The 23,821-nt window shown below is 43.3% G+C and overlaps 1 protein-coding gene and 1 long non-coding RNA gene across 11 annotated transcripts in view; one reads left to right on the top strand and one right to left on the bottom strand.

Annotated features, from left to right (window-relative positions):
* The window catches only part of LOC310702354 (uncharacterized protein), a 157,556-nt gene that overhangs the window by 91,636 nt on the left and 42,099 nt on the right, over positions 1-23,821 (bottom strand). For 3 of the 10 annotated variants that reach the window (XR_014523457.1, XR_014523458.1, XR_014523459.1), the window contains exons 1-2: positions 6,060-6,198; positions 2,363-2,444 (exon numbers count right to left, since the gene is read on the bottom strand). Coding sequence is in view for 1 of the 10 variants with exons in the window: in XM_083493839.1 (XP_083349965.1) it covers positions 2,363-2,444; positions 4,790-4,813 (106 nt within the window). In the remaining 9 variants the exon portion in view is untranslated. Of the gene's footprint in view, positions 1-535; positions 1,358-2,362; positions 2,445-3,451; positions 3,516-4,789; positions 4,893-4,969; positions 5,054-6,059; positions 6,212-23,821 lie in introns of those variants that run through there. The other 7 variants (XR_014523454.1, XM_083493839.1, XR_014523455.1 and 4 more) reach the window with 7 other exon arrangements.
* Positions 6,273-7,589, top strand: LOC310702360. The gene is made up of 3 exons (XR_014523468.1): positions 6,273-6,366; positions 6,896-7,018; positions 7,443-7,589. It is a non-coding gene; the product is annotated as an uncharacterized lncRNA (long non-coding RNA).

The raw sequence follows: 23,821 nt of genomic DNA, 5'->3' as shown, positions 1-23,821 counted from the left end.
GAGCAGATTCCAGTGTATAGTTAGTTGCAGGATTCCCAAACAATAGACCAGAGGCCAATTGTATTTCATCCGGCAGAGCTTTATGCTAGCGATGGCAAATGAGCATCATGGTCACAAATCCAATACATTCAGGATTGGCATTGTCCATAAGAAATCCAGTTGCAGGAGACTTAAGGTAAATTTACAATAACTTATAATAAGTCTAAGCCCTAACACTATAGCATACCGTGTACAGAACACCAAACCAGAAGGAAATGAGATAGAAAGAGAAAGTGAATCCCAGGCTCCTTCTGGCCTTACTTTTACAGTCAGCATGAGCCTGACCTTGACAGAAGAGATAAGAGAACCAGTTTAAGCCAGCTTCTCTGAAGGAATAACCCAAACATCATGAACCTTCTGCTTGTTTCTTTCACACAGAGAAGCTTCCAGAACCCTCTTGAATTGATTAGAATAGGAAAGATCTCTGCACATCAGATCAATAGTTTCTGTACCAAAAAAATGCAAACTGACAACAACAACAACAACAACAACAACATCAATAATAATAGTTTTATTGTTTGTGCCTCGTCCATCTGACTGGGTTGCCCCAGCCACTCTGGAAGCGCCTCCCTCAGATCCTCCCCAATATTCTTTCCTAGTGCCCAAATCCAAATGCCACATTCTGCTTTGGTTGTGATTAATCCAACATATGTGCCTGCTATGCTCTTCCTTCCCAGTACCACATGAGCTCCAGTCTCAAGTCTTGTGCGCTAAAGTGATCTTTTGGGGGAGGTGTGGGGGGGTGTGATACAGCTCCTGTCCAAGGGTGCCTAGGTATGCCTCTGGTGACTTCACACAAGAAATGTCTCCAATGACCTTTTGATTAATGATGTGAATATGAACATCTCAAGCCAGGTCTGAATGCTCCATACCTATGGTGCCTTTGTAATAAAAGCAGGAGAATTATCATAGCATAAACAGGTTTTCTACAAATCCCAGGGCACCATATGGTATCCCCTCTCCATCTTGCCTGCACACAGCAATGCTTGGCACTATTACTGACTTGCTTTTAAGCCTGCATATCTAAGAGGCATGGTCTTCCTTAAGCATCAGAATGCTTTGTCACATCAAAAATAACAGTTCATCCATCATGGCTGGGAAGCATGTCTGACTAGAAAACATTACTTTGCTTTGGTTTTCTGGCCACTTATATCAAAAAGACAAAGACAGCTTCTCCCGTCTTGGGGCAGTTCAGAGACATTTACTGGACAGCTGGTCTAAATTTGAGAGTTTTTATAAAGTTAATGAGAATGGGGAGAAAGGCGTGTATGGGCGCAATCTCTTCTGGAGTCCTTTCCACCAAACGAGAAGCAGCGCTCTGCAAGAAAAGCAACATTCACACTGGGAGATCCTTGGAGGCAGAGCGATGATTCGCTCTGAAAGCTACAAAAGCTACAAATGTGTGTCCAAAAGAAGAGGGGGGCCTTCTTCACTTTCACAAGGCGGATTTATATTCAGACAAATGTGTTAACATTTCCAACAAAGAATAGTTGTTTTAGCTGAGGCTGTAACTGCCTCTCTGCCAGGGGAACTCACCAGAAAGCCAGAAAATGTTTCTCTTGGTGTTCAAAGAGCCACCACAAAACCTAAACTAAGACTTTGTTGGCTCTTTTGCTATACAATGACTGTCACTTAAAATTAGAACTAAAGTTGTACCCCATGAAAAGAACAGCATCTTCTGTAATATCATTCCACACCTCCACAAAGGACTTCGCATTGGCCTTCCTTCTTCTCCTGAACGGCTTTGGCAGGACAAATACCTTTGGGAAGCTGATGGTGAAGGTAGATCCTGGGTATAGAGTCCCTCTGTTGTGTTTCCCCCACCCAACAACACCCCGCAAATGCCTAGGGAAATAGAATTGTTTCCCTCTGCTTTAGAGAGCCTTTGTGACATCACCATTACTTCAGCAATCTCTTTTGCTTGTCTCAGACCTATTCACACATCCAGCAACCAACGTACCCCACTTTAAGGAAAGGGGTAAAGACCACCAGGCTTAGCAAGCCAGGAAATAAAGGGCTTAAGAATTAATGCAGACATAGGACCAGCTGCCTACAAAGTACAAGTGGGTAACAGTAGAGGACTTGGAGAAGCAAAGGCGCAGTCTTCACAGCATCAAGGCCATACCCTTCAGTACAGATCATCCCTATCTGGTGAGCATCTTGCTAACATGGCTGCAAGACTAGTTCCCTGGATGTATATTGATCTAGGACGCAACCAAGCATTGAACTACACAGAGGGCTGTCAACTACATTGAGCTCTGTCATCAGATGACTGAAAAAGATCACTTTGTAGAACTGAAGAAAGCCATTGTTAGTTACTCACCGCTGCAAGTGCAGTGAAGACAGATGAAGCAGTATCTCACTGAGTACTGGCATTCGACGTAGAGAGGGCTGACACGTTGTACCTAGAAAAAGGGAAATACAGCTGAGGTAGGATACACATTTCAGTGAGTCGTCTCCTGTTTGTTGATCAACATATCTGGATTAGAGAAAGTTGCAGAATATGGCGGTTGCTCTTAAAAATCCAAAAGAAAATTCCTGACTAGGGCTGTGAATTCAGTTTAAGACAACAACAAAGCAGTTAGCCGATTACTACTACTACTACTACTAATATTAAAATTTCTGTACCACCCTTCATCTGAGGATCTCACGCAGTTTACAACATAAAGCACAAAAATATATAGCATAGTAACAAACGAAAATAATACACCCCCTGCCCCAGTTTAAAAGGCCATAGATTTTTACTTTTTTTTTTAAAAAAAAAGTCTTATATAATACAATTTCCACAGAGAAAAGTACATACCATTAAGTTTATGGCATCATTTTACACGGTGTTCAAATCTGGAGCCTAATGTTCTTTAGTTAACGTATTATCTAAAACAAATTACAGATATAGATTTAGGGTTCTCTTATAACTGCCTGCCATGAGGCCGGGATGCAGCAGTTTCAGTTAGGTGGAAAGATGTAGCCTCTGTTGGGGGGGGGGTCAACATTTCTACTCCTGACTAGTGATGTTAAATTCTCGAGAATAATCATTTGGAGAATATTCTCCAAAAGATTATTCTCGATAATTTAACATCGCTACTCCTGACCCCAGGCTTTTTTTTTAAAGACTCTGGGAGCCAAATGTTCCAGAGGAGGGGGGGACCTTCATTCTTATTGCATCATGTGCCAATTTCATTTCCCTTCCACAGCTGGGTGGAAAAAATAAGCATGCCTATAATCCTTTCCATCTATATTTGACATCAGAACCAGTAAATTTAATGTTTTATGTCTCTGAAATCAAAAGACTTTTTTTCTCACAATGCTCACAATGTATGACACTGTTCAGTCTTCTCTGAATCCTGTTGGGATACTTTATGAGACAAGGAGACACTGCCGGGTGGGTGGGTGTGTAAGTTTTGGGTATTACCTCCTCCTGCTGCTTGAAATCTCTTTGCTTCCTTTTACAGCCCCATTTTTCAAAGCACCAAAAATATTGCATAGAAAACATGGTCGGCAGCAATTCCTGTTTAGCAGTTTTTGCGGTGGCTTCTTGCTTGTGGAACGCTCTCCCCAGAGATGCTTGTCTGGTGCCTTCATTACATTCCTCTTCTCCCAGGCCTTTGGCTAATTAAAGAATCTATGGAGTTGTTATTGTTATTGTTATTGTTATTGTTATTGTTATTGTTATTGTTATTGTTATTGTTATTGTTATTGTTATTGTTATTGTTATTGTTATTGTTATTGTTATTGTTATTATTAATACCCCGCCCATCTGGCTGAGTTTCCCCAGCCACTCTGGGCAGCTCCCAATCAAGTGTTAAAAACAATACAGCATTAAATATTAAAAACTTCCCAAAACAGGGCTGCCTTCAGATGTCTTTTAAAGATAAGATATCTGCTTATTTCCTTGACATCTGACGAGAGGGTGTTCCACAGAGTGGGTGCCACTACCGAGAAGGCCCTCTGTCTGGTTCCCTGTAACCTCACTTCTCGCAATGAGGGAACCGCCAGAAGGCCCTCAGCGCTGGATCTCAGTGTCTGGGCTGAACGATGGGGGTGGAGACGCTCCTTCAGGTATACTGGACCGAGGCCGTTTAGGGCTTTAAAGGTCAGCACCAACACTTTGAATTGTGCTCGGAAACGTACTGGGAGCCAATGCAGACCTCTCAGGACTGGTGTTATGTGGTCCCGGCGGCCACTCCCAGTCACCAGTCTAGCTGCCGCATTCTGGATTAATTGCAGATTCCGGGTCACCTTCAAAGGTAGCCCCACATAGAGCGCATTGCAGTAGTCCAAGTAGGAGATAACTAAAGCATCTCTGTATGTGTGGTGAGGGCACAGGAATTTTGTTAGGCCCCCCCCCCAAAAAAAAAGTTGTTGAAATTTTTGGAGGCGATGACAGGTAAAAACCTCCCCCAAAGAGGACATTATGGAGGGCAGGCTTTTGTTAGGGGGGCAGGCTTCTGCTGTGGGGGAACAGAACCTCAGTGAATTGAGTATTTTAAATGCTTTTCAGTAATTTTTGAGTATTGGGGGGGGGGCAACTGCCCCCCTGTCGCAGATTGGCCATGCCCATGTGTGAGGGGGTTACTGTTTTTGTTTGTTACTATGTTACGTATTTTGGTGTTTTTATATTGTAAACTGCTCTGTGATCCTTGGATGAAGGGAAGTATAACAATAACAATCACAATCACAATCACAATCACAATCACAATCACAATCACAATAACAATAACAATAACAATAACAATAACAATAACAATACCATTGCTGAAGTGGTTCCCACCATGTGTGAGGCTCAGAGTAGTTGCTCCCTCTCTCTCCTTTAAGCCGGCACATACTACAAGCAAAGCCTCACTAGATCTGGGCTGTCAGATAAGTAGGCTGGGTAAGTTGGGTAGGTTAGCCTCTACCCCCTTCCCCACCTCTTGCTATGTCCGCTTACCTTAAATGGTCAGCCAGCATTGCGGCCTGGTCACGGGCCTAAGTCAGCGATCCAACAGCCGGCTCAGGAGCCCTGCCGGTTGACCTGCAAATTGGCATACAGCAGGCAGGTCTGGGTCTGGGGATTCCCCAATGGGGGTCAGGCTCCACCAGCCAACGGGCCTTGCTTGGGTCCTGCCCCTGGAGAATAAATTCAGGCAAGCCCATCACTTCTCCTCAGGTTTTTTTGGTCACAGGGTGTGATGGAGCAATGACACTTTTCCCCCTGGCGCAGTTGGGCCCTCACTTAGATATCGTGCACCCAACTCACAGAACACCACTTCCTCAAATTCCCACAAACTACCTCAGATTATCTTGTGGGGGACTTGTGTGAGGGAAAACGTAATAATTTGGAGTCTCAGGCAGGATTTGATCAAATAAACAATAAAGATTTTATTTAACAAAGGAATTTTATGACAGGAGTGGGTAAAACATAGGATACTTCAGACTATAATGTTATTTCACTCCACTGCTTTCTCATATGTTGCACAGCTGTTGCTGCTTAAGACTTTGGTTCTTAAACCAGGTGGGACTTCCTGTCAGTTACACACCCCTCTTAGACAACCCTACTCCTGAGGTACTCCAGGTAACAGATCCAAGGGATCTCCCCACCCCTCTTAACTGGTTTGGGAGTCTTCTCTTTTCATAGAAGAATCTCTCCCTTCCTGACTGGATTGAGTCCTAAGTAGACTGTCTGTCTCTTTACAGCTTCTACTTCTCCTGGCTCAGCCTCAGCCTCCCAGTTAATTCCTGGCCCAATTACTCTTACAGGACACCACACACTGTCCTTCACACTAAGCTCAGAGACTCTTTTCTCTAGCTTCTGATATATTCATCAGAGTGAATATTTCTACCCAGAACCAACTCTCTCTCCTCTCACTCCCTATCACCCTACCTATTCTCCCAACCTCAATTCCATCCTACTCCAAACTGTCTCTCCAAATCCTCTCCTTTTCAACTCCCCCTCCTGGAACCCCGGCCAATCAGAGGCTGCCGTTCGTTAACCGTTTGCTGGTAGGGAAAAAGAAAAAGGAAACAATTGGGGACCCAACCTGCCCAGCAAAACAAACTCTTCCATCACACAGGGACTTGGCACTCAACTAGTCTTTCTCAAAGCCTGTGTGGCACATACTGAAAGGTGAAGCCTTGCTGTTTCTGGCCTACAGGAGTAAGACTGGCGATTGTGACCTCAGGCTGATCCTGGCTTGACTGAAGGGGGGGGGGAGAGAGAGAGTGGTCACTATGACCTCATTCAGTCTCTGTGACCTCATGCTGATGCTGCCTGCCTGAAGGTTAGGAGAGAGGCTGTGTCAAAAGATGGTACAATTTCATATTGGCTGCAGACACTCATTCTCACATGTAAGTTTCCCTTCCCTATGCCAAAATCGCCAAAATCAAGAGATCTCCCATGGAAGTTGCTCACGTAGCCTTAGGAGTGCTCCACACATATTTGAGAACTGTTTATGCCAACGGCAAATGACCTCCATCTGAAATGTCAAATTATTATAATGAGACCTTCTCCGTAAACTTCCTAAGTGTTTCGTTAGTTGCCTTTGTTTTAAAAGGGAGGCAGTAAAATCCACAGATGTGGACTTTGAAGACCTGGTGATCAGCCTTCTCCCGCCCCACCCCCTTGATCTCAGATGGTAAAATCCACTAATAAATGTGAGCGGATGGAAGGTCTATTTGTTGTCCTGTCAAGTCAGGCCATGCGGAACAAACCAAAAGGAGGGAAGGAGGGGGGGGGGAGGAAGCCAAAAGCAACCAGGGAAGGAGCTAATGATGTGAGCTTGCCTCTGCCAAGATGCACTTACGAAAATTGCTGTGACATTTAAGGAACCTAATGATGCGACATTTCTTTTTAACTTTATTGTTCTGTCTGAATCAGGTTTTACAAGTGGAGAGCACATTCCCAAGACAGCACTTGACTTATGCAGATTTTCTGCACTTGCTGCGATGCTTCTTTGTGGAGCAGACAACTGCTTACCAGAAAAGTCACAATACGAGGCAAGTGTTGACATTTCCCACATGGTGGTGGAACGCCTGGTGCTCTCTGAGCAATGGTGTTTGCAGTACACTGCCATTATCTCCTTTTGCCTGATTTCCCCTCTTCACTACTGATTTTCTGCAGAATGGATAAGTAATCATAATACAGTGGACTCTCGGGTTGCGAACGTGATCCGTGCAGGAAGCACGTTCGCAACCTGCAGCATTCGCAACCCACAGCGCAGTGTGTGCGCATGCACAGATCACAATTCGGTGTTTCTGTGCATGTGCAAGCACCGAAACCCAGAAGTAACCACTTCCGGTACTTCTGGGTTCAGCACGATGCGCAACCCAAAATCGCGCAACCCAAAGCATCTGTAACCCGAGGTATGACTATAATAATAATAATAATAATATATTCTTTTTTTATACCTCCTTATACCAGCAAGTCTCAGGGTGGTTCACAGGATAATCTTTGTGAAGCATCTGAAGAGCACTGGGGGTGGGGTGGAGATGCAGGTAGAGAGACCACCTTTATTCTTTTTAGTGAAAAGATTGTATTTGCACTGCAAAAAGAATAAACTTCAGTAACTGAACTTCTCAATACTTAACTGCTTTATTGGTGTCCACGACCAAGGTCTCAAGTCTACAGCAAATAGATGACATATCAATCAGAAAATGTACGTCTTAGTTATAATCTGTGCTCCGCTCATGTATTTTGTTTTGCTGATTTTAATGGCCTAAGTGCATAAAGTGTGTGACAGAACCGCAGACTTGGACCACAGGGGAAAGCAGAATAACGTTGATCAACTATGCTTGTGATGGTGGCATAAGAAGTTATTCTCTCTGAAATGTAGAATTTATTGTTGGAGTGGCACACAAAGGATGAACAAGTTAGATCTGTGATGATAGACTGGGCAAGAGATGTTGGACACAATATAATGTTGGAAGACTGGGAAAGGTTGTGGAAGAAAGGGGTTAAGTTTACTGCTTGTACTGTATTAAAAGAAAATATCATGAAAATGATGCATAGATGATACTTAACCCAGTAAAACCAGCAAAGATCTATCACACGAGTGAAAATTTATGCTGGAATGTAAAGAAAAGGAAGGTACCTTTTATCACATGTGGTGGACGTGTCCCAAGGTGAAAGACTTCTGGGAAAAGATTTATAATGAGTTGGGGAAAAATGTTGAAATATACATTTATTAAGAGACCAGAAGTTATTTAACAATGATAATTAAATTGGGATTTTAGCAGTTAGGATATATGTTTGTTTGTTTGTTTGTCTTTTTTATATTGTATTGTTTTTCTTTTATGTTTGTTATAAATTTGAAAAATTAATAAAAAATTCTGGGGGGGGGGAGAAGAAGTTATTCTGGAGTACGGGGGGGGAGCTCTAATTCAGTGTTGTACAAGCTATAATTAACACTTCTTTAAAATTGCACGGATATGTGTAAAATTAGAGGAGAGTCAGAGTCCCATGGACTGCAAGAAGATCAAACCTATCCATTCTGAAGGAAATCAGCCCTGAGTGTTCACTGGAAGGACAGATCCTGAAGCTGAGGCTCCAATACTTTGGCCACCTCATGGGAAGAGAAGACTCCCTGGAAAAGACCCTGATGTTGGGAAAGATGGAGGGCACAAGGAGAAAGGGACGACTGAGGACGAGATGGTTGGACCTTTACCTTTACCTTTACTGGTATGAATGGGGAAGAATGACGTTTCTCCTTAAATATAAATTCAAATATATGTAGGTGTGGACTACTTTGGCCTAATTCAAATGCAGGGCAAATGGAATATCAGAGAAATAATACTCTGAAGTGGACAGGCCCATATATATGATCAATTAATATCCTATAAGACATGAGCAGACGGGACAACAATATGTTTAGAGAGTCATTTGTAGCTTAATTTTGTTAAATGCCAAACTTATTTGTAGCATAATCTTTTCTTAGCCCAGTGACTCAAGCACAGTAAATACTAAATAAATGATCTCTTTCTTCAGTGACCTTTATTCATTTGGACCTTCATCCATGGGGTTTATTCTCATTTGGTACATATTAACATTCACTAGGTCTGAGTCACGGTGCTAAGAAAAGATGGTGTTTACTATAAATAAGTTTGGTCATTTTAAACAGAATTACAAAAGACACATTTAATTAATATATTCCTGCCCAGTTAGTGGACAGGTGGGCATTTTCCAATCATAGCTCTGCAATGATGAGCAAAGCCATACCAAGCACAGTGGTACCTTGGGTTACGAACTTAATTCGTTCCAGAGGTCCGTTCTTAACCTGAAACTGTTCTTAACCTGAAGCACCACTTTAGCTAATGGGGCCTCCTGCTGCCGCCGTGCCACCGCCACATGATTCTGTTCTCATTCTGAAGCAAAGTTCTTAACCTGAAGTACTACTTCCGGGTTAGCGGAGTTTGTAACCCAAAGTGTTTGTAATCTGAGGTGTTTGTAACCCGATATGGCAGGATTTCCCCTCCCCCCCCCAACAGTTGACGTACAGGAGCACCTCAAAATGTGGACCTTGTAGCAAATGCATACATCCACATTACTTCAGTCTCATTGCTTGGCACCATCTCACCACTTTCCCCTTGGCTACCCCTTCATTTTCCAGCCACACAAACACAATCTTGCTTTGGCTGAAAGACGGCACATAAAGATAACAGAACAAAACCAATTCTCCACACCATTTCTGTTCCAATCTGCATAAGACAATAAACAAAATTACAAAATATATATAGCGACATCCGATAGGTACCCAAGATTCCACCTTACAAACTTGAGGGCTGTTGAAATATGCATCTCTGCACTAACAGATGCACTTGTTAGAGATGCATCTGAATCTTGTACAATTATTTGGTGATCAAGTCCCAGTGCAAAGCACTTTGCTCGACTGAGCATTGCAAAGCATTTGTCTGGAAAAGCCCTGTAAAGGTAAAGGTACCCCTGCCCGTACGGGGTACGTGTGCTCTAGTTTCCGTCACGGTATCCCGTTGCACCAGAAGCGGTTTAGTCATGCTGGCCACATGACCCAGAAAGCTGTCTGTGGACAAACGCCAGATCCCTCGGCCTGAAAGTGAAATGAGCGCCACAACCCCATAGTCTCCTTTGACTGGACTTAACCATCCAGGGGTCCTTTACCATTACCTATCAAGGTGCAATAGCTGGTTCAGCATGATACATCTCATGATAAGCCACTTGATCTCTGGTTCACTATGATGCTGATTTATTAAGAGGATGTGATAAGTTAACCATTCTTATTTTACTTTCAGCTCAGGGCTGAAAGTAGTGTCCCAAGGCTGGGTGGCGCTGTGGGTAAAACCGCAGTGCCTAGGACTTGCCGAGTGTATGGTCGGCGGTTCGAATCCCCACGGCGGGGTGAGCTCCCATCGTTCGGTCCCAGCTCCTGCCCACCTAGCAATTCAAAAGCACTCTTAAGTGCAAGTAGATAAATAGGGACTGCTTTATAGCGGGAAGGTAAACGGTGTTTCCGTGTGCTGCGCTGGTGATGGCTCGCCAGCTGCAGCTTCACCACGTTGGCCACGTGACCCGGAAGTGTCTTCGGACGCCGCTGGCTCACAGCTTCTAGAGCGAGATGAGCACGCAACCCCAGAGTCGGACACATTCTGTAATTTCAATAAAGTTGTGGCCCAAATTTGCCCAATAACATAAACCTAATATCCGTGTCCTTGAGTTATTTCCGAGAGGGTGGCTGCGGGGTCTCGACACGTAACAAATGCTAATGATTTCATTTCAGATATTCACAGCAATCAACAGACGTGTGTTTGTGTTTGTACTAGACATGCAGCTCTTAGGCACGATATCCTAGATTTCATTGACAAGTCCTTTCCCTTTTCAGTTCAGCAAAAGCAAGAACATTTCACCTGCATTGCTGGCAGATAGCTTATAGCTGTCACACAACTTCAGGCCAACCACTAGCTCATTCAAGTAGTATAAAACAGAGGCCTGAACATCTGCTGGTAAACATGCAGCCGACAAAAAATGCATCCCTGAGCCAAGCATCTGCTGAGTGTGGGCTACTTTGCCGCTCATAACCTAAGCAACGTTTTCTGCTAATCATTAGCAGAGTTATTGATTTTAGATGTGTATCACAGCACTATAATTTTGTCAGGGAGTAGACCACATAAGTTGTTCTTTTCCTGGTTGTTTCATTTTGTCTTATTCCAAAAGTCCATAAATTGATGACCGGGACAAAAAGTATAATTGACATCATCTGTGGCAAATATTTCATAAAACAACAGGCCCAGATGTAGGATTAAAGCCATGTGGTAGTAAAATACCACACTGAAAAAAGAGAGACTCCAGGTTCCATGGTTTTGTATTTTGGGTTGTGTTTGGGCTTTTTGGTGGGCTTTTTTTATTTTTACAAAAACAGATGTGCTATTCCACCAGTCTACTTCTCTCTCTCTCTCTCTCTCTCTCTCTCTCTCTCTCTCTCTCTCTCATCCAAATAATGCCCCCCACACCCCAATTTCACTGGAAGAGATCATGAATTGGTTGCAGGTGGTGACTTATATTTCAAGATCTTAACTCTCACAATCTTTGAAATGAAAATAAATGAAAGATTTTCGGTAAGTATACAGGACTCTCTTTTTTGAAAGGTAGTGAAGATTATACAAACATGTCTGCTTGTTATTTATATAGCACCTTCAGGCATATGACCACATCTATAGTGTGCTGCTTCCCTTCCTGGGAAGCTGTTCTCCTCTCTGAATGGGGGTTGGAATGGGTTACCAACCATGTTTCACACACAAGGCCCCCTTCCTTGCAAGCCACAAGAGCACTCAAGCCTTTGAACATTCTGAAGCAGAAAATGATGCACAGAAGCATTGCATTGTCAGATGATCTCCCCCAACCCACCCCCACGGAACTAAGAGCAACAACCAACTTCTATTCCCCCCCTATTTTTTTATTGATTTTCAACATTTATCACAAAAATAACGTAACAAAACATACAACAAAGAAAAAACACATTAAAACAATAAACTAAACACAAAGAAAAATTATTTCTTCAAATACCTAATTCTCATTACATTGATAACTGACTTCCTCAGATCCCCTCTAACTGAATTTCATTATATCACCTATATAACAGTTCTCCAAATTCATATTTCTAATTATATTGATTCTTTTCATTTACTAACCTCTTCTCCTTTATTAATATTTTAATCCTTAATATTTACTACCACATATTCTTATTCTACCCCTAAGCCTATTTATTACTTCCAAGAATTTTCCATTTATCTTATATCACAATATTTAGCTAAATATTCTTTAAATTTCTTGCAATCCTCTTGTATCTCCTCTTCTTTCTGGTCGCGGATTCTTCCAGTCAGGTCTGCCAGCTCCAAAAAGTTCAACATCTTCATCTGCCATTCTTCTATTGTTGGTATTTCTTGCGATTTCCAGTTTTTGGCTAATAAAAGTCTTGCCGCTGTAGTGGCAGACAAAAACAGTCTAACATCTTTTTGGGGCAATTCCAATCCTAGTATTACAAGTAGAAAGGCTTCTGGTTTCTTAATAAATGTATATTTCAAAAAAAAAAAAAATCAACTCATTATAAATCTTTTCCCAGAAGTCTTTCACCTTGGGACACGTCCACCACATATGAATAAAAGTACCTTCTTTTTCTTTGCATTTCCAACATTGATTATCATTTGTATGCTAGATCTTTGCTAATTTCACCGGGGTTAAGTACCATCTATACATCATTTTCATAATGTTTTCTTTTAATACAGTACATGCAGTAAACTTAACCGCTTTCTTCCACAGCCTTTCCCAATCTAACAGCCAACTTCTAGTCAACTCTCAGGAAAATCCGCTTACCCTTACAGTGGTACCTCGCAAGACGAATGCCTCGCAAGATGGAAAACTCGCAAAACGAAAGGGTTTTTGGTTTTTTGAGCTGCTTCGCAAGACGATTTTCGCTATGGGCTTGCTTCACAAGACGGAAACGTCTTGCAAGTTTGTTTCCTTTTTCTTAAAGCAATACAGTTGCGACTTGACTTCGAGGAGCAACTCATAGCACGCGGTGTGGTAGCCTTTTTTGAGGTTTTTGAAGACTTTGGTGATTTTTGAAGCTTTTCCAAAACTTTTCCGACACCGTGCTTCGCAAGACGAAAAAAAACGCAACACGAAAAAACTCCCGGAACGAATTAATTTCGTCTTGCGAGGCACCACTGTATATGATTCTGCAGCATTGTGGGTCGGAGCCACATCCCCCACCATGATCCAGTGCAGCCTGTGGACTCTGGGGCTACCCAACCACCAAGGAGCCTTAATGCTCACCTCGCCAGCTGGGAACTGGCTCCAAGCCTGCCTGCAGATTGGCCAATGGCAGGTAGGCTTGGAGGCAGAGCTAGCTTTTGTGGCAGGCCTGACCGATCACGCAGGCTTCCCTCAGATCCACTCCTGGGGCATTTAAGGCAGCCTGGCCTGGCTCCAGTGTTCTGTTCTTCATCCGATCACTATATGAAAATTGTCATCAGGGAGTCAGTTGACTGTGGAGACCAATAGGGCAGAGGGAAGGAGGTGCTTCCATAATCTGCAGTGCCCAAGCTATGTAGGCAGTGCCAGATTTACGCATAAGTTAAATAAGCTATAGCTTAGGGCCCCACTCTCTTGGGGCCCCCCAAAAAATGTAAAGGAAAAAACCTGGATGTATATTTCCAAAATATAAGATAAATAAATAAAATAAAACCTACATACAAGAGTGCTTTGTGTTGTGTAGGCTCCTATGATGTAAGTAATAGGCCTAGCCTGCTCCCTAAAATATCACTGGTTTGCTCATTTCTGTATATAAGGTGCCTACATTCTGCATGGACTGGTTGCATAGCAACATGGGCAAATGGCTTCAGATACCTATTAGGCCCATAAATTACCATATCGCATATATTCAACACATAAAACAGCGGCAATTCCTTGTTGACAAAGGACAGCTGGACATATAAAGGGCCCCATTACCTTCAGTAGCTTTGGGCCTCATCAAACCCTGTATGTAGGCATTTATAGCCTGAAACCAACTCTTCCAGAATGCCCTGGGATACTTGCCCTGTGACCCACAGTTTCTCAAACACATTATTGGGGAGCAGTGTGTTAATAATTCGGCAAAATGATGATAAACAACTAGGGACAAGGAAGAGACCTTAGTGTTCAATTTTATTGTAGAATAAGTCCCAGTGAGATAGGGCTGCCATACGTCTGGATTTTCCTGGACATTGCCGGAATTTCAAAAGTGGAATTGATGTCGCAGGTGGGGTGGGGTGTTTCTGAAAGGCAGCGCTTTGTCCTGGGTCTTAGTCAAGTTTTTTTTTGGGGGGGGCTATTTTACATAAGAGAAGCTCAACAGCTTTGGGGTTTGTCTCAAAAAAGGCTCAACAATTTTGGGGGGTTCATTTAAAAAGCTCAACTTCTGGGATTTTACTTTTTGAAATATAGCAACCCTACACAGAGGATCAAGATACGTTGTTCGACCCCCAGCTCCCATCATCCCTGATCATTGTCCATGCTGGTTGGGATTAAAGGAAGCTGGGGTCCAAAAATATATGGAGGACCATGGGAGGGCCTCATCCTGGATGTATAGGACTGGACTATGAATTGCCTAATGCCTTCAGCTTCTCTTAGCATTTGTATATACAGTGGTACCTCTAGCTGCAGACTTAATCTGTTTCAGGGTGCCATTCATACCCTGAAAAGTCCACAACTAGAGTGCCTCTTCCACACCTGTGTACGGCATGATCAAGCGCTTATGCGGATGTGCAAAGCGTGCAGATTGCTTCTGCGCATGTGTGCGTAGCAAACCCAGAAGTAAACACTTCCGGGTTTGCTGCATTTGTAAGCTGAAAGTCCGTAACAAGAGCGGAATGCAACTAAAGATACCACTGTACCGTATTTTTTTGTCTATAAGACGCCCCCATGTATAAGACTATTTTGGGGGACTCAGATTTAAGAAAATGGGGGAAGATGTATCCGTGAATAAGACGCCCACTAATTTTTGACATTATTTTTTAGGAGGAAAAACCTAGTCTTATACACGGAAAAATACGGGATTCATTGGAAAGAGAAATGATTTTTAGATAATGCCTCAATGATTACAGTACCCAAAACCCTATATAGGCATGCTGCTCAATTCATCATTTTAAGATATTTGTAGCCATCTGCAATTTTTTTTTAACCCTCATAAATGGCAATTTGCACTGCACAAGTACAGCAGGGCTGCATCAGTGAAGAGTAAACATTTGCTGTGGTGCAGTACAAATACTTCTGAGTGGCGTGCAGTCTAAATTTAGGAAGTACCACACTAAAGTCAATACCACAATATAGTGTCTGTTTGCTTTTTCATGGGGCCCGCTATATTAAATGTCAAAGGGGCAAAAAGTGATACAACACAGGATAACACAGGCTTTCGTTGCCCTCAAAGAAGCCAAGCCCCCTCCCCTATAAGCTGGAAGTTGCATTCATTTCAGAGAAGTTTCCATTCTTCAGGGCAGAAAGCATAACTTGGGCTATCGCAAAGCAAGCCCTTAATATAATAATAAAATTCTGAACGCAAGTCAGGCCAAAAGCTATACATTAGGAGACCTAGTTGGGTTTCCAAACCCCAGGCACTGCTCCTTGGCTCAAATGTGTTGGTGAGGGGTTATTTACAGGGGGGAAGTGGCAAGAAGGAAGGGGGTGGTTTTTGCTGACTTTCCACCGTTCCCCAGTTCGTCTTCCAAATACTCATCTAGAACCCTGTCTGGTGGTGTTTTTCTTTTTTAAAAAATCCACACACCATAAGATGCTGAAATATACTCGGAGTCGAGTGTGGATTTCATGCTCTTTATTCAGCTCATAGTAGTGAGGAATGGAAGTTCCCCCGAAATGTCTGCTTTATATACACTATTTACACAATGGGCCCCACGTGACTGGCTAGTTCCGGGACTCTCCTGTAGGCCAATCAGGTTGCGGATTCACTTCCACCTGGAGTTGGATTGGGTGGCTCCTGTGGACCAATCAGACAGCTGCATTCAGGATCCTATTGTTCTAGGACCAACCAGACTGCTGCAATTTGGATCCTATTCAACTCAGTACATAACACCCATCAATGCTTTGTTTTCTGCTATAGTAAATACTGCCCTAGCGATTGTTTTCAACATTTGGCCAGCACCATTTGGCCAGCTGATCTATGGAACCAAGTAAAAAAGAAGTAACAGATAGAAAGATTGCAGCCTGTGGAAAACCAATTAACCTTAGGCTTTTCCAGACTAAGCCAAGATCTTCATAGCTATTTCTTGCACATTTCATACTATCTACATGGTAGCTCTTCCAGGATTCACTGGTTATGTTTCAGCTTTCACTGACTCTTATCAACATATCTTTTCCACAAACATTTAAGAGGATGCTGTTGTCATTTCCCCAAGCGTATTATTCTGCAGGACTACTTGAATTACCGTATTTTTCGCTCTATAAGACGCACCACACCACAAGACACACCTAGTTTTTGGAGGAGGAAAACAAGAAAAAAAACCCTGAATCTCAGAAGCCAGAACAGCAAGAGGGATCGCTGAGCAGTGAAAGCAGCAATCCCTCTTGCTGTTCTGGCTTCTGGGATAGCTGCGCAGCCTGCTTTCGCTCCATAAGACGCACACACATTTCCCGTTACTTTTTAGGAGGGAAAAAGTGGGTCTTATAGAGTAAAAAATACGGTATTTTGTTTTTTTGAAAATTTGGGATTATTATTATTTAGTTGCCCATGAAAGTTAGCAAACATTGTCTTAACCGCCATAGGCGGAACAATCTTGTGCCTTTGGGCTTGATGATTTATTTGCTTGCTTGCTGATTGATTGATTGATTGATTGAATTTATATACCGCCCTATACCCAGAGGTCTCAGGGTGGTTCACAGAACAAAATCAAAATACAGTGGTACCTCGGGTCATAGACGCTTCAGGTTACAGACTCTGCTAACCCAGAAATAGTACCTCGGGTTAAGAACTTTGCTTCAGGATGAGAACAGAAATCATGCTCTGGCGGCGCGGTGGCAGTAGGAGGCCCCATTAGCTAAAGTGGTGCTTCAGGTTAAGAACAGTTTCCGTTTAAGAACAGACCTCCAGAACAAATTAAGTTACTTAACCCAAGGTACCATTGTATATGACCACAATATATATAATCAAAATAAAAACAACCCAATAACACCCCCCTCAAAAGAACCACATTTTAAAAGGGCATAGGATGGTATTTGTAGAGAAAGGGACCTGTCAGAAACATGAAAGTATGATTAAGCAAAGCCTCACAGTATTTCCTCTTTATTTTAATTCCCACATCAACTAGAGGTACCCAGCGAGCTAACCAGAACTATTAGCTTCTGGCTATTTAAACCCCACCTATCACATAACAAGAATTTTAAAATGATGTTAAGTGCCTGACCTCTTTGCTTGTGGGTTAAAAAGCCTGGCTGGGTTACTGCCCTAAGACTCATTAATTGCATGTCTACTTGACAGAAGACAAGAAAAATCTGGCATGGCCTATCGCTGCTGCTTGTTAAAATAGGATGTAGATGAGATCACATTCTTCCCTGAAGACATTTTCTTAGGGCATATTCAGGGGGCGTCATTAAGTAAACAGTTACAGAGTTGCATTCTCAGCATTATTAGTCTCACCAGTGCCCACTGTGCAGTGACCTGGGATATCGCCTTCTCTGTGAGGTTGCCCGATTTGTGCATTCCCCTGGAGATAATTCGGTAGCCCTCATTCCTGAGTTTTTGCAGACAGTGTAAGACCATTTCATTTCCCCAGGCTTTTGGGATGATAATAGTAGTAGTAGTAGTAGTAGTAGTAGTAGTAGTAGTAGTAGTAATAATAATAATAATAATAATAATAATAATAATAATAATAATAATAATTTATTTATACCCCGCCCATCTGGCTGAGTTTCCCCAGCCACTCTGGGTGGCTCCCAATCAAATGTTAAAAACAATACAGCATTAAATATTAAAAACTTCCCTGAACAGGGCTGCCTTCAGATGTCTTTTAAAGATAGGATAGCTGCTTATTTCCTTCACATCTGAAGGGAGGGCGTTCCATAGGGTGGGCACCACTACCGAGAAGGCCCTCTGCCTGGTTCCCTGTAACCTCACTTCTTGCAATGAGGGAACCGCCAGAAGGCCCTTGGGGCTGGATCTCAGTGTCCGGGCTGAATGATGGGAGTGGAGACGCTCCTTCAGGTATACAGGACCGAGGCCGTTTAGGGCTTTAAAGGTCAGCACCAACACTTTAAATTGTGCTTGGAAACATACTGGGAGCCAATGCAGATCTCTCAGGACCGGTGTTATATGGTCTCGGCGGCCACTCCCAGTCACCAGTCTAGCTGCCGCATTCTGGATTAATTGCAGTTTCCGGGTCACCTTCAAAGGTAGCCCTAAGTAGAGTGCATTGCAGTAGTCCAAGTGGGAGATAACTAGAGCATGCAGCACTCTGGTGAGACAGTCTGCTGGCAGGTAGCGTCTTAGCCTGCGTACCAGGTGGAGCTGGTAGAGAGCCACCCTGGACACAGAATTAACCTGCGCCTCCATGGACAGCTGTGAGTCCCAGGCTGCGCACCTGGTCCTTCAGGGGCACAGTTACCCTATTCAGGACCAGGGAGTCCTCCACACCAGCCCGCCCCCTGTCCCCCCAAAACAGTACTTCTGTCTTGTCAGGATTCAACTTCAATCCATTAGCCGCCATCCATCCTCCAACCGCCTCCAGGCACTCACACAGGACCTTCACCGCCTTCACTGGTTCTGATTTAAAGGAGAGGTAGAGCTGGGTGTCATCGGCATACTGATGGACATGAATACTGATGATATGCTAATACTTTCTGCTCGTCATCTGCATTGGCTTCCTTGTTGTTGTTGTATTGATATTCAGTTTTCAAATCAATGGTTGAAACCAATGTTGCCTATAAAAATTCCATCCACCACCTTGATTCAAAATGCTGCCTGATCATACTCAAGCGTAGATGGAAACCTGCTCTTTGACATCAGAAACCATCATGCAAAATTTGGCTATGGCCAAATGCATAGAGAAAAGTCAAAGAAATAACATATGTGACAAATGGTTGAATGATTTGTCTACCATATCTTTTTATCTGTTAGACAGGACAGTTTATTTGATTACAGGTGCTTAGAACAGGCATAGGCAAACTCGGCCCTCCAGATGTTTTGAGACTACAATTGCCATCATCCCTGACCACTGGTCCTGCTAGCTAGGGATCATGGGAGTTGTAGGCCAAAAACATCTGGAGGGCCGAGTTTGAATATGCCTGGCTTAGAACAAACCCCGGAGGGAGAGCTATCACCTTAAATCAGGGGTCAGCAAACTTTTTCAGCAGAGGGCCAATCCACTGTCCCTCAGACCTTGGGGGGGGGGAGGGCTGGAATAATTTTTTTGGGGGAAAATGAACGAATTCCTATGCCCCACAAATAACCCAGAGATGCATTTTAAATAAAAGCACACATTCTGCTCATGTAAAAACACCAGACAGGCACCACAAATAACCCAGAGATGCATTTTAAATAAAAGCACACATTCTACTCAGGTAAAAACACCAGGCAGGCCCCACAAATAACCCAGAGATGCATTTTAAATAAAAGGATACATTCTACTCATGTAAAAACACGCTGATTCCCGGACCGTCCACGGGCAGGATTTAGAAGGCGATTGGGCTAGATCCGGCCTTTGGGCCTTAGTTTGCCTATCCATGCCTTAAATGCTCTGTGAGCTTACAGAGGAATGTGGTTGGCCACTCTTACAATAGTTGTACCTTGGTCAGATGAAGAAAGATTTGTGTACTTGGACATATCTAGTATCTAAGGAAACACAGGCGTGATATTTCTCATGCTGAATAATTGCCTGTCCAACATGTATTGTCCCTAAATAGTGATCAGTCCATGATTAATATCCACCATGCTTTTGTGAATATATATATAATTAATATGCCACCCATCTGACTGGGTTACCCCAGCCACACTGGGCGGCTCCCAACAAAATATTAAACACACAATAAAACATCAACCATTAAAAACTTTCCTGTACAGGGCTGCCTTCTGATGTCTTCTAAAAGGGCCAAAACAAACAAGATGAATTTTAACAGGGAGAAATGTAAAGTATTGCACTTGGGCAAAAAAAATGAGAGGCACAAATACAAGATGGGGGACACCTGGCTTGAGAGCAGTACATGTGAAAAGGATCTAGGAGTCTTGGTTGACCACAAACTTGACATGAGCCAACAGTGTGACGCGGCAGCTAAAAAAGCCAATGCAATTCTGGGCTGCATCAATAGGAGTATAGCATCTAGATCAAGGGAAGTAATAGTGCCACTGTATTCTGCTCTGGTCAGACCTCACCTGGAGTACTGTGTCCAGTTCTGGGCACCACAGTTCAAGAAGGACACTGACAAACTGGAACGTGTCCAGAGGAGGGCAACCAAAATGGTCAAAGGCCTGGAAACGATGCCTTATGAGGAATGGCTAAGGGAGCTGGGCATGTTTAGCCAGGAGAAGAGGAGGTTAAGGGGTGATATGATAGCCATGTTCAAATATATAAAAGGATGTCACATAGAGGAGGGAGAAAGGTTGTTTTCTGCTGCTCCAGAGAAGCGGACACGGAGCAATGGATCCAAAGAAAGAAGATTCCACCTAAACATTAGGAAGAACTTCTTGACAGTAAGAGCTGTTCGACAGTGGAATTTGCTGCCAAGGAGTGTGGTGGAGTCTCCGACTTTGGAGGTCATTAAGCAGAGGCTTGACAATCATATGTCACCAGTGCTCTGATGGTGTTTCTTGCTTGGCAGGGGGGTTGGACTCGATGGCCCTTGTGGTCTCTTCCAACTCTATGATTCTATGATTCTATGAAAAGTCATGTACAGTAGTTCTTTATCTCCTTGACATCTGATAAGAGGGCGTTCTACAGGGTGGGAGCCACTACTGAGAAGGCCCTCTGCCTGGTTCCCTGTAACCTTGCTTCTCACAGTGAGGGAACCGTCAGAAGGCCCTCAGAGCTGGACCTCAGTTTTTGGGCTGGATACAAGTAGGAATTGAGAAGAATGAAGAGAGGCAGCTCTGTAAATCTCTCCCCACTTCCTCAAACAATCAGGTAGAATCACTACTGAGGGAGCTACACTATTTTTTCTGTTTTAAGTTGGATAAAATGCAACAAAATGCCTCCTTCTGATTCTGTTGGTGACAACTATTCTGCAATAACACATTTATGTTTTCTACTGTATGCTATCTTTAGTGACAATTATGTCCTATTTGCTTGTGTAGCACTTCTGTCATTGGGTTTACCTGAAATGTCATAAAGGGGAGGCGTAAAATTTAGACTTGAAAACAATCTGAAGGTAGGGGATGCTTGAAGAATTTTATTCCTCTGAATTCCAATGGGGACTTGCCTGTTCCACATACCCCAGAATATTGTTTGAATCGGAACAAAGGCTATTGTTATATTTTGCACTTCTCTGAATGTTGCAATGTTCTTTGCTCTTAAAAACGTTTTTAAATGTGTGTTTAAAAATAAAAGACATTGAGAATTTCATTTTTTGAGAGAAAATTCCTAGAGGAATTTGACTGGATAGGAAATACATTCGATGTGATCTAAATGTGATTTTTTAAATTCACTGATGACTTAGAAACAGGACAGAATGAACTTATGAGCAAACTCATACAAAGGGGCACAGACCAGGTTATCATCAGCTATTAGGACTGGCCTTGTGGACCATGCAGTCAGGAATTAAGCCAGACAGTTCAGTCAGAAGAACATGGGTCATGGGTTCAAATCCTACACTGGGTGAAAGATTCCTGCTTTGCGGGGGGTTGGACTAGACGACTCTTCGGGTCCCTTCCAACTCTACAATTCCCTGATTCCATGATACTGTGATTCTACCATCACTAGTGTTCAAGATGACGGTCTACTATTTCACAGATCTTCAATTATATATACTCTGGCCATGGTGCTGAATACTACGAAAGAGGGAAGGATCACATACTTACAATTAGCCAGTACATTTAGAGGCAGGCTACAGTGGTACCTTGGGTCACGGACGCTTCAGGTTACATACGCTTCAGGTTACAGACTCCGCTAACCCAGAAATAGCACCTCGGGTTAAGAACTTTGCTTCAGGATGAGAACAGAAATCGTGCTCTGGCAGCGCGGCAGCAGCAGGAGGCCCCATTAGCTAAAGTGGTGCTTCAGGTTAAGAACAGATTCAGGTTAAGAACAGACCTCCGGAACGAATTAAGTACTTAACCCGAGGTGTCACTGTAATTTGACAATGTGAGGGAACATTTTTACTACTTAGGCCATTCCTCCATGAGGTTCCACCCTTTACTCAAAGCACTTAGATACCAAGCTACATCAGCACACAAGTAGGTTCCATTCCATGCTTGCCTTGTTCCCAACTTTGCCTAGTTTTCCAACTTGTGGTGAGTCCTGGGGCAACATTTACTGTCCTGTAGGACTGGATGTTTTCTCCCTGTAAACATATGCACTCTCTTTTAAAGGCTTTCTTGAAACAAAATCACAAAGGGGGGGGGGAGGGATTTCCAGGAAATTGTGAAAACGCGCAGAGAAATAAACTCCCCATTTAGAATCCAAATTCCTTGCTGGTTCAGACGAAACACTTATCTGGTCCCACAACGGTGGGCATATGCTGTGAGGAAGCTGATAAGAAGAGCTTCAAGACAACTAAAGGGACCCCTGACCATTAGGTCCAATCGTGGCCGACTCTGGGGTTGCAGCACTCATCTTGCTTTATTGGCCAAGGGAGCTAGCGTACAGCATCCGGGTCATGTGGCCAGCATGACTAAGCCACTTCTGGAGAACCAGAGCAGTGCACAGAAACGCCGTTTACCTTCCCGTCAGAGCGGTACCTATTTATCTACTTGCACTTTGATGTGCTTTCAAAATGCTAGGTTGGCAGGAGCAGGGACCGAGCAACAGGAGCTCACCTTGTCACGGGGATTTGAACTGCCGACCTTCAGATCGGCAAGTCCTAGGCTCTGTGGTTTAACCCACAGTGCCACCCGCGTCCCATTTAGCATTTGGCCAAACCTGACCCCAAATCTGTTTAGAAGACATTTCATCACCATTACCAATAGCCACTAATAGAATAGTCTGGTCAACTCAGCTGATGCCTACCCACTACTTTGCACTGGCCCTAAAGATGACACACCAGTAACATTGACTGGACTGAACCTTAACAGGTGAGTAGAGAGATAGTTCTTGAGGTGTGAGAGTCCTAGTGTGTCCAAAGCTTTGTTAAAACCAATACCTTGAGCCCAGAAGGAAACTGGCAGCCAACACAGCTGCCACGGAACAGGCTGGATAGGACTGTGCATTCCAACACCTGTCAAAAAGCATACAGAATTTTTCTGCATCACCTGAATCAGAAAAGTCATCTTCAAGGGCAGCTCCATGTAAGATGACATTGTAGTAATCAAGCCTGAAAGTTACAAAAGCATGCCTAGCAAAGGGGCAGGGTCCTAATGAGTCAAATATGGGGAATGGCATTCCTGGCCACTATTCTAGTCTGCTCTTCAAAAAACAACACTGGATCCGGGAGTACTCCTAGGCAACCTAATCAGATCAGAGAGAGAGAGAAACTTCACCTAGTTCAGATTGAGTCACGTTCATGATGCTCTAATGTACTCTCTCATGTGTGCTACGATAGCATCTAACAAAATACATACTGCAAGTCCTCTCTGCTGCTGGGTAAGGTTGAGTCAGGAGAGAGAAGAGGGCAATGAACACATACCGTATTTTTTGCACCATAACA

Source organism: Podarcis liolepis (assembly GCF_965112155.1).
Source record: "Podarcis liolepis genome assembly, chromosome: 3".
Taxonomy (NCBI): Eukaryota; Metazoa; Chordata; class Lepidosauria; order Squamata; family Lacertidae; genus Podarcis; species Podarcis liolepis.
This window is presented reverse-complemented; position numbering and strand designations above follow the sequence as displayed.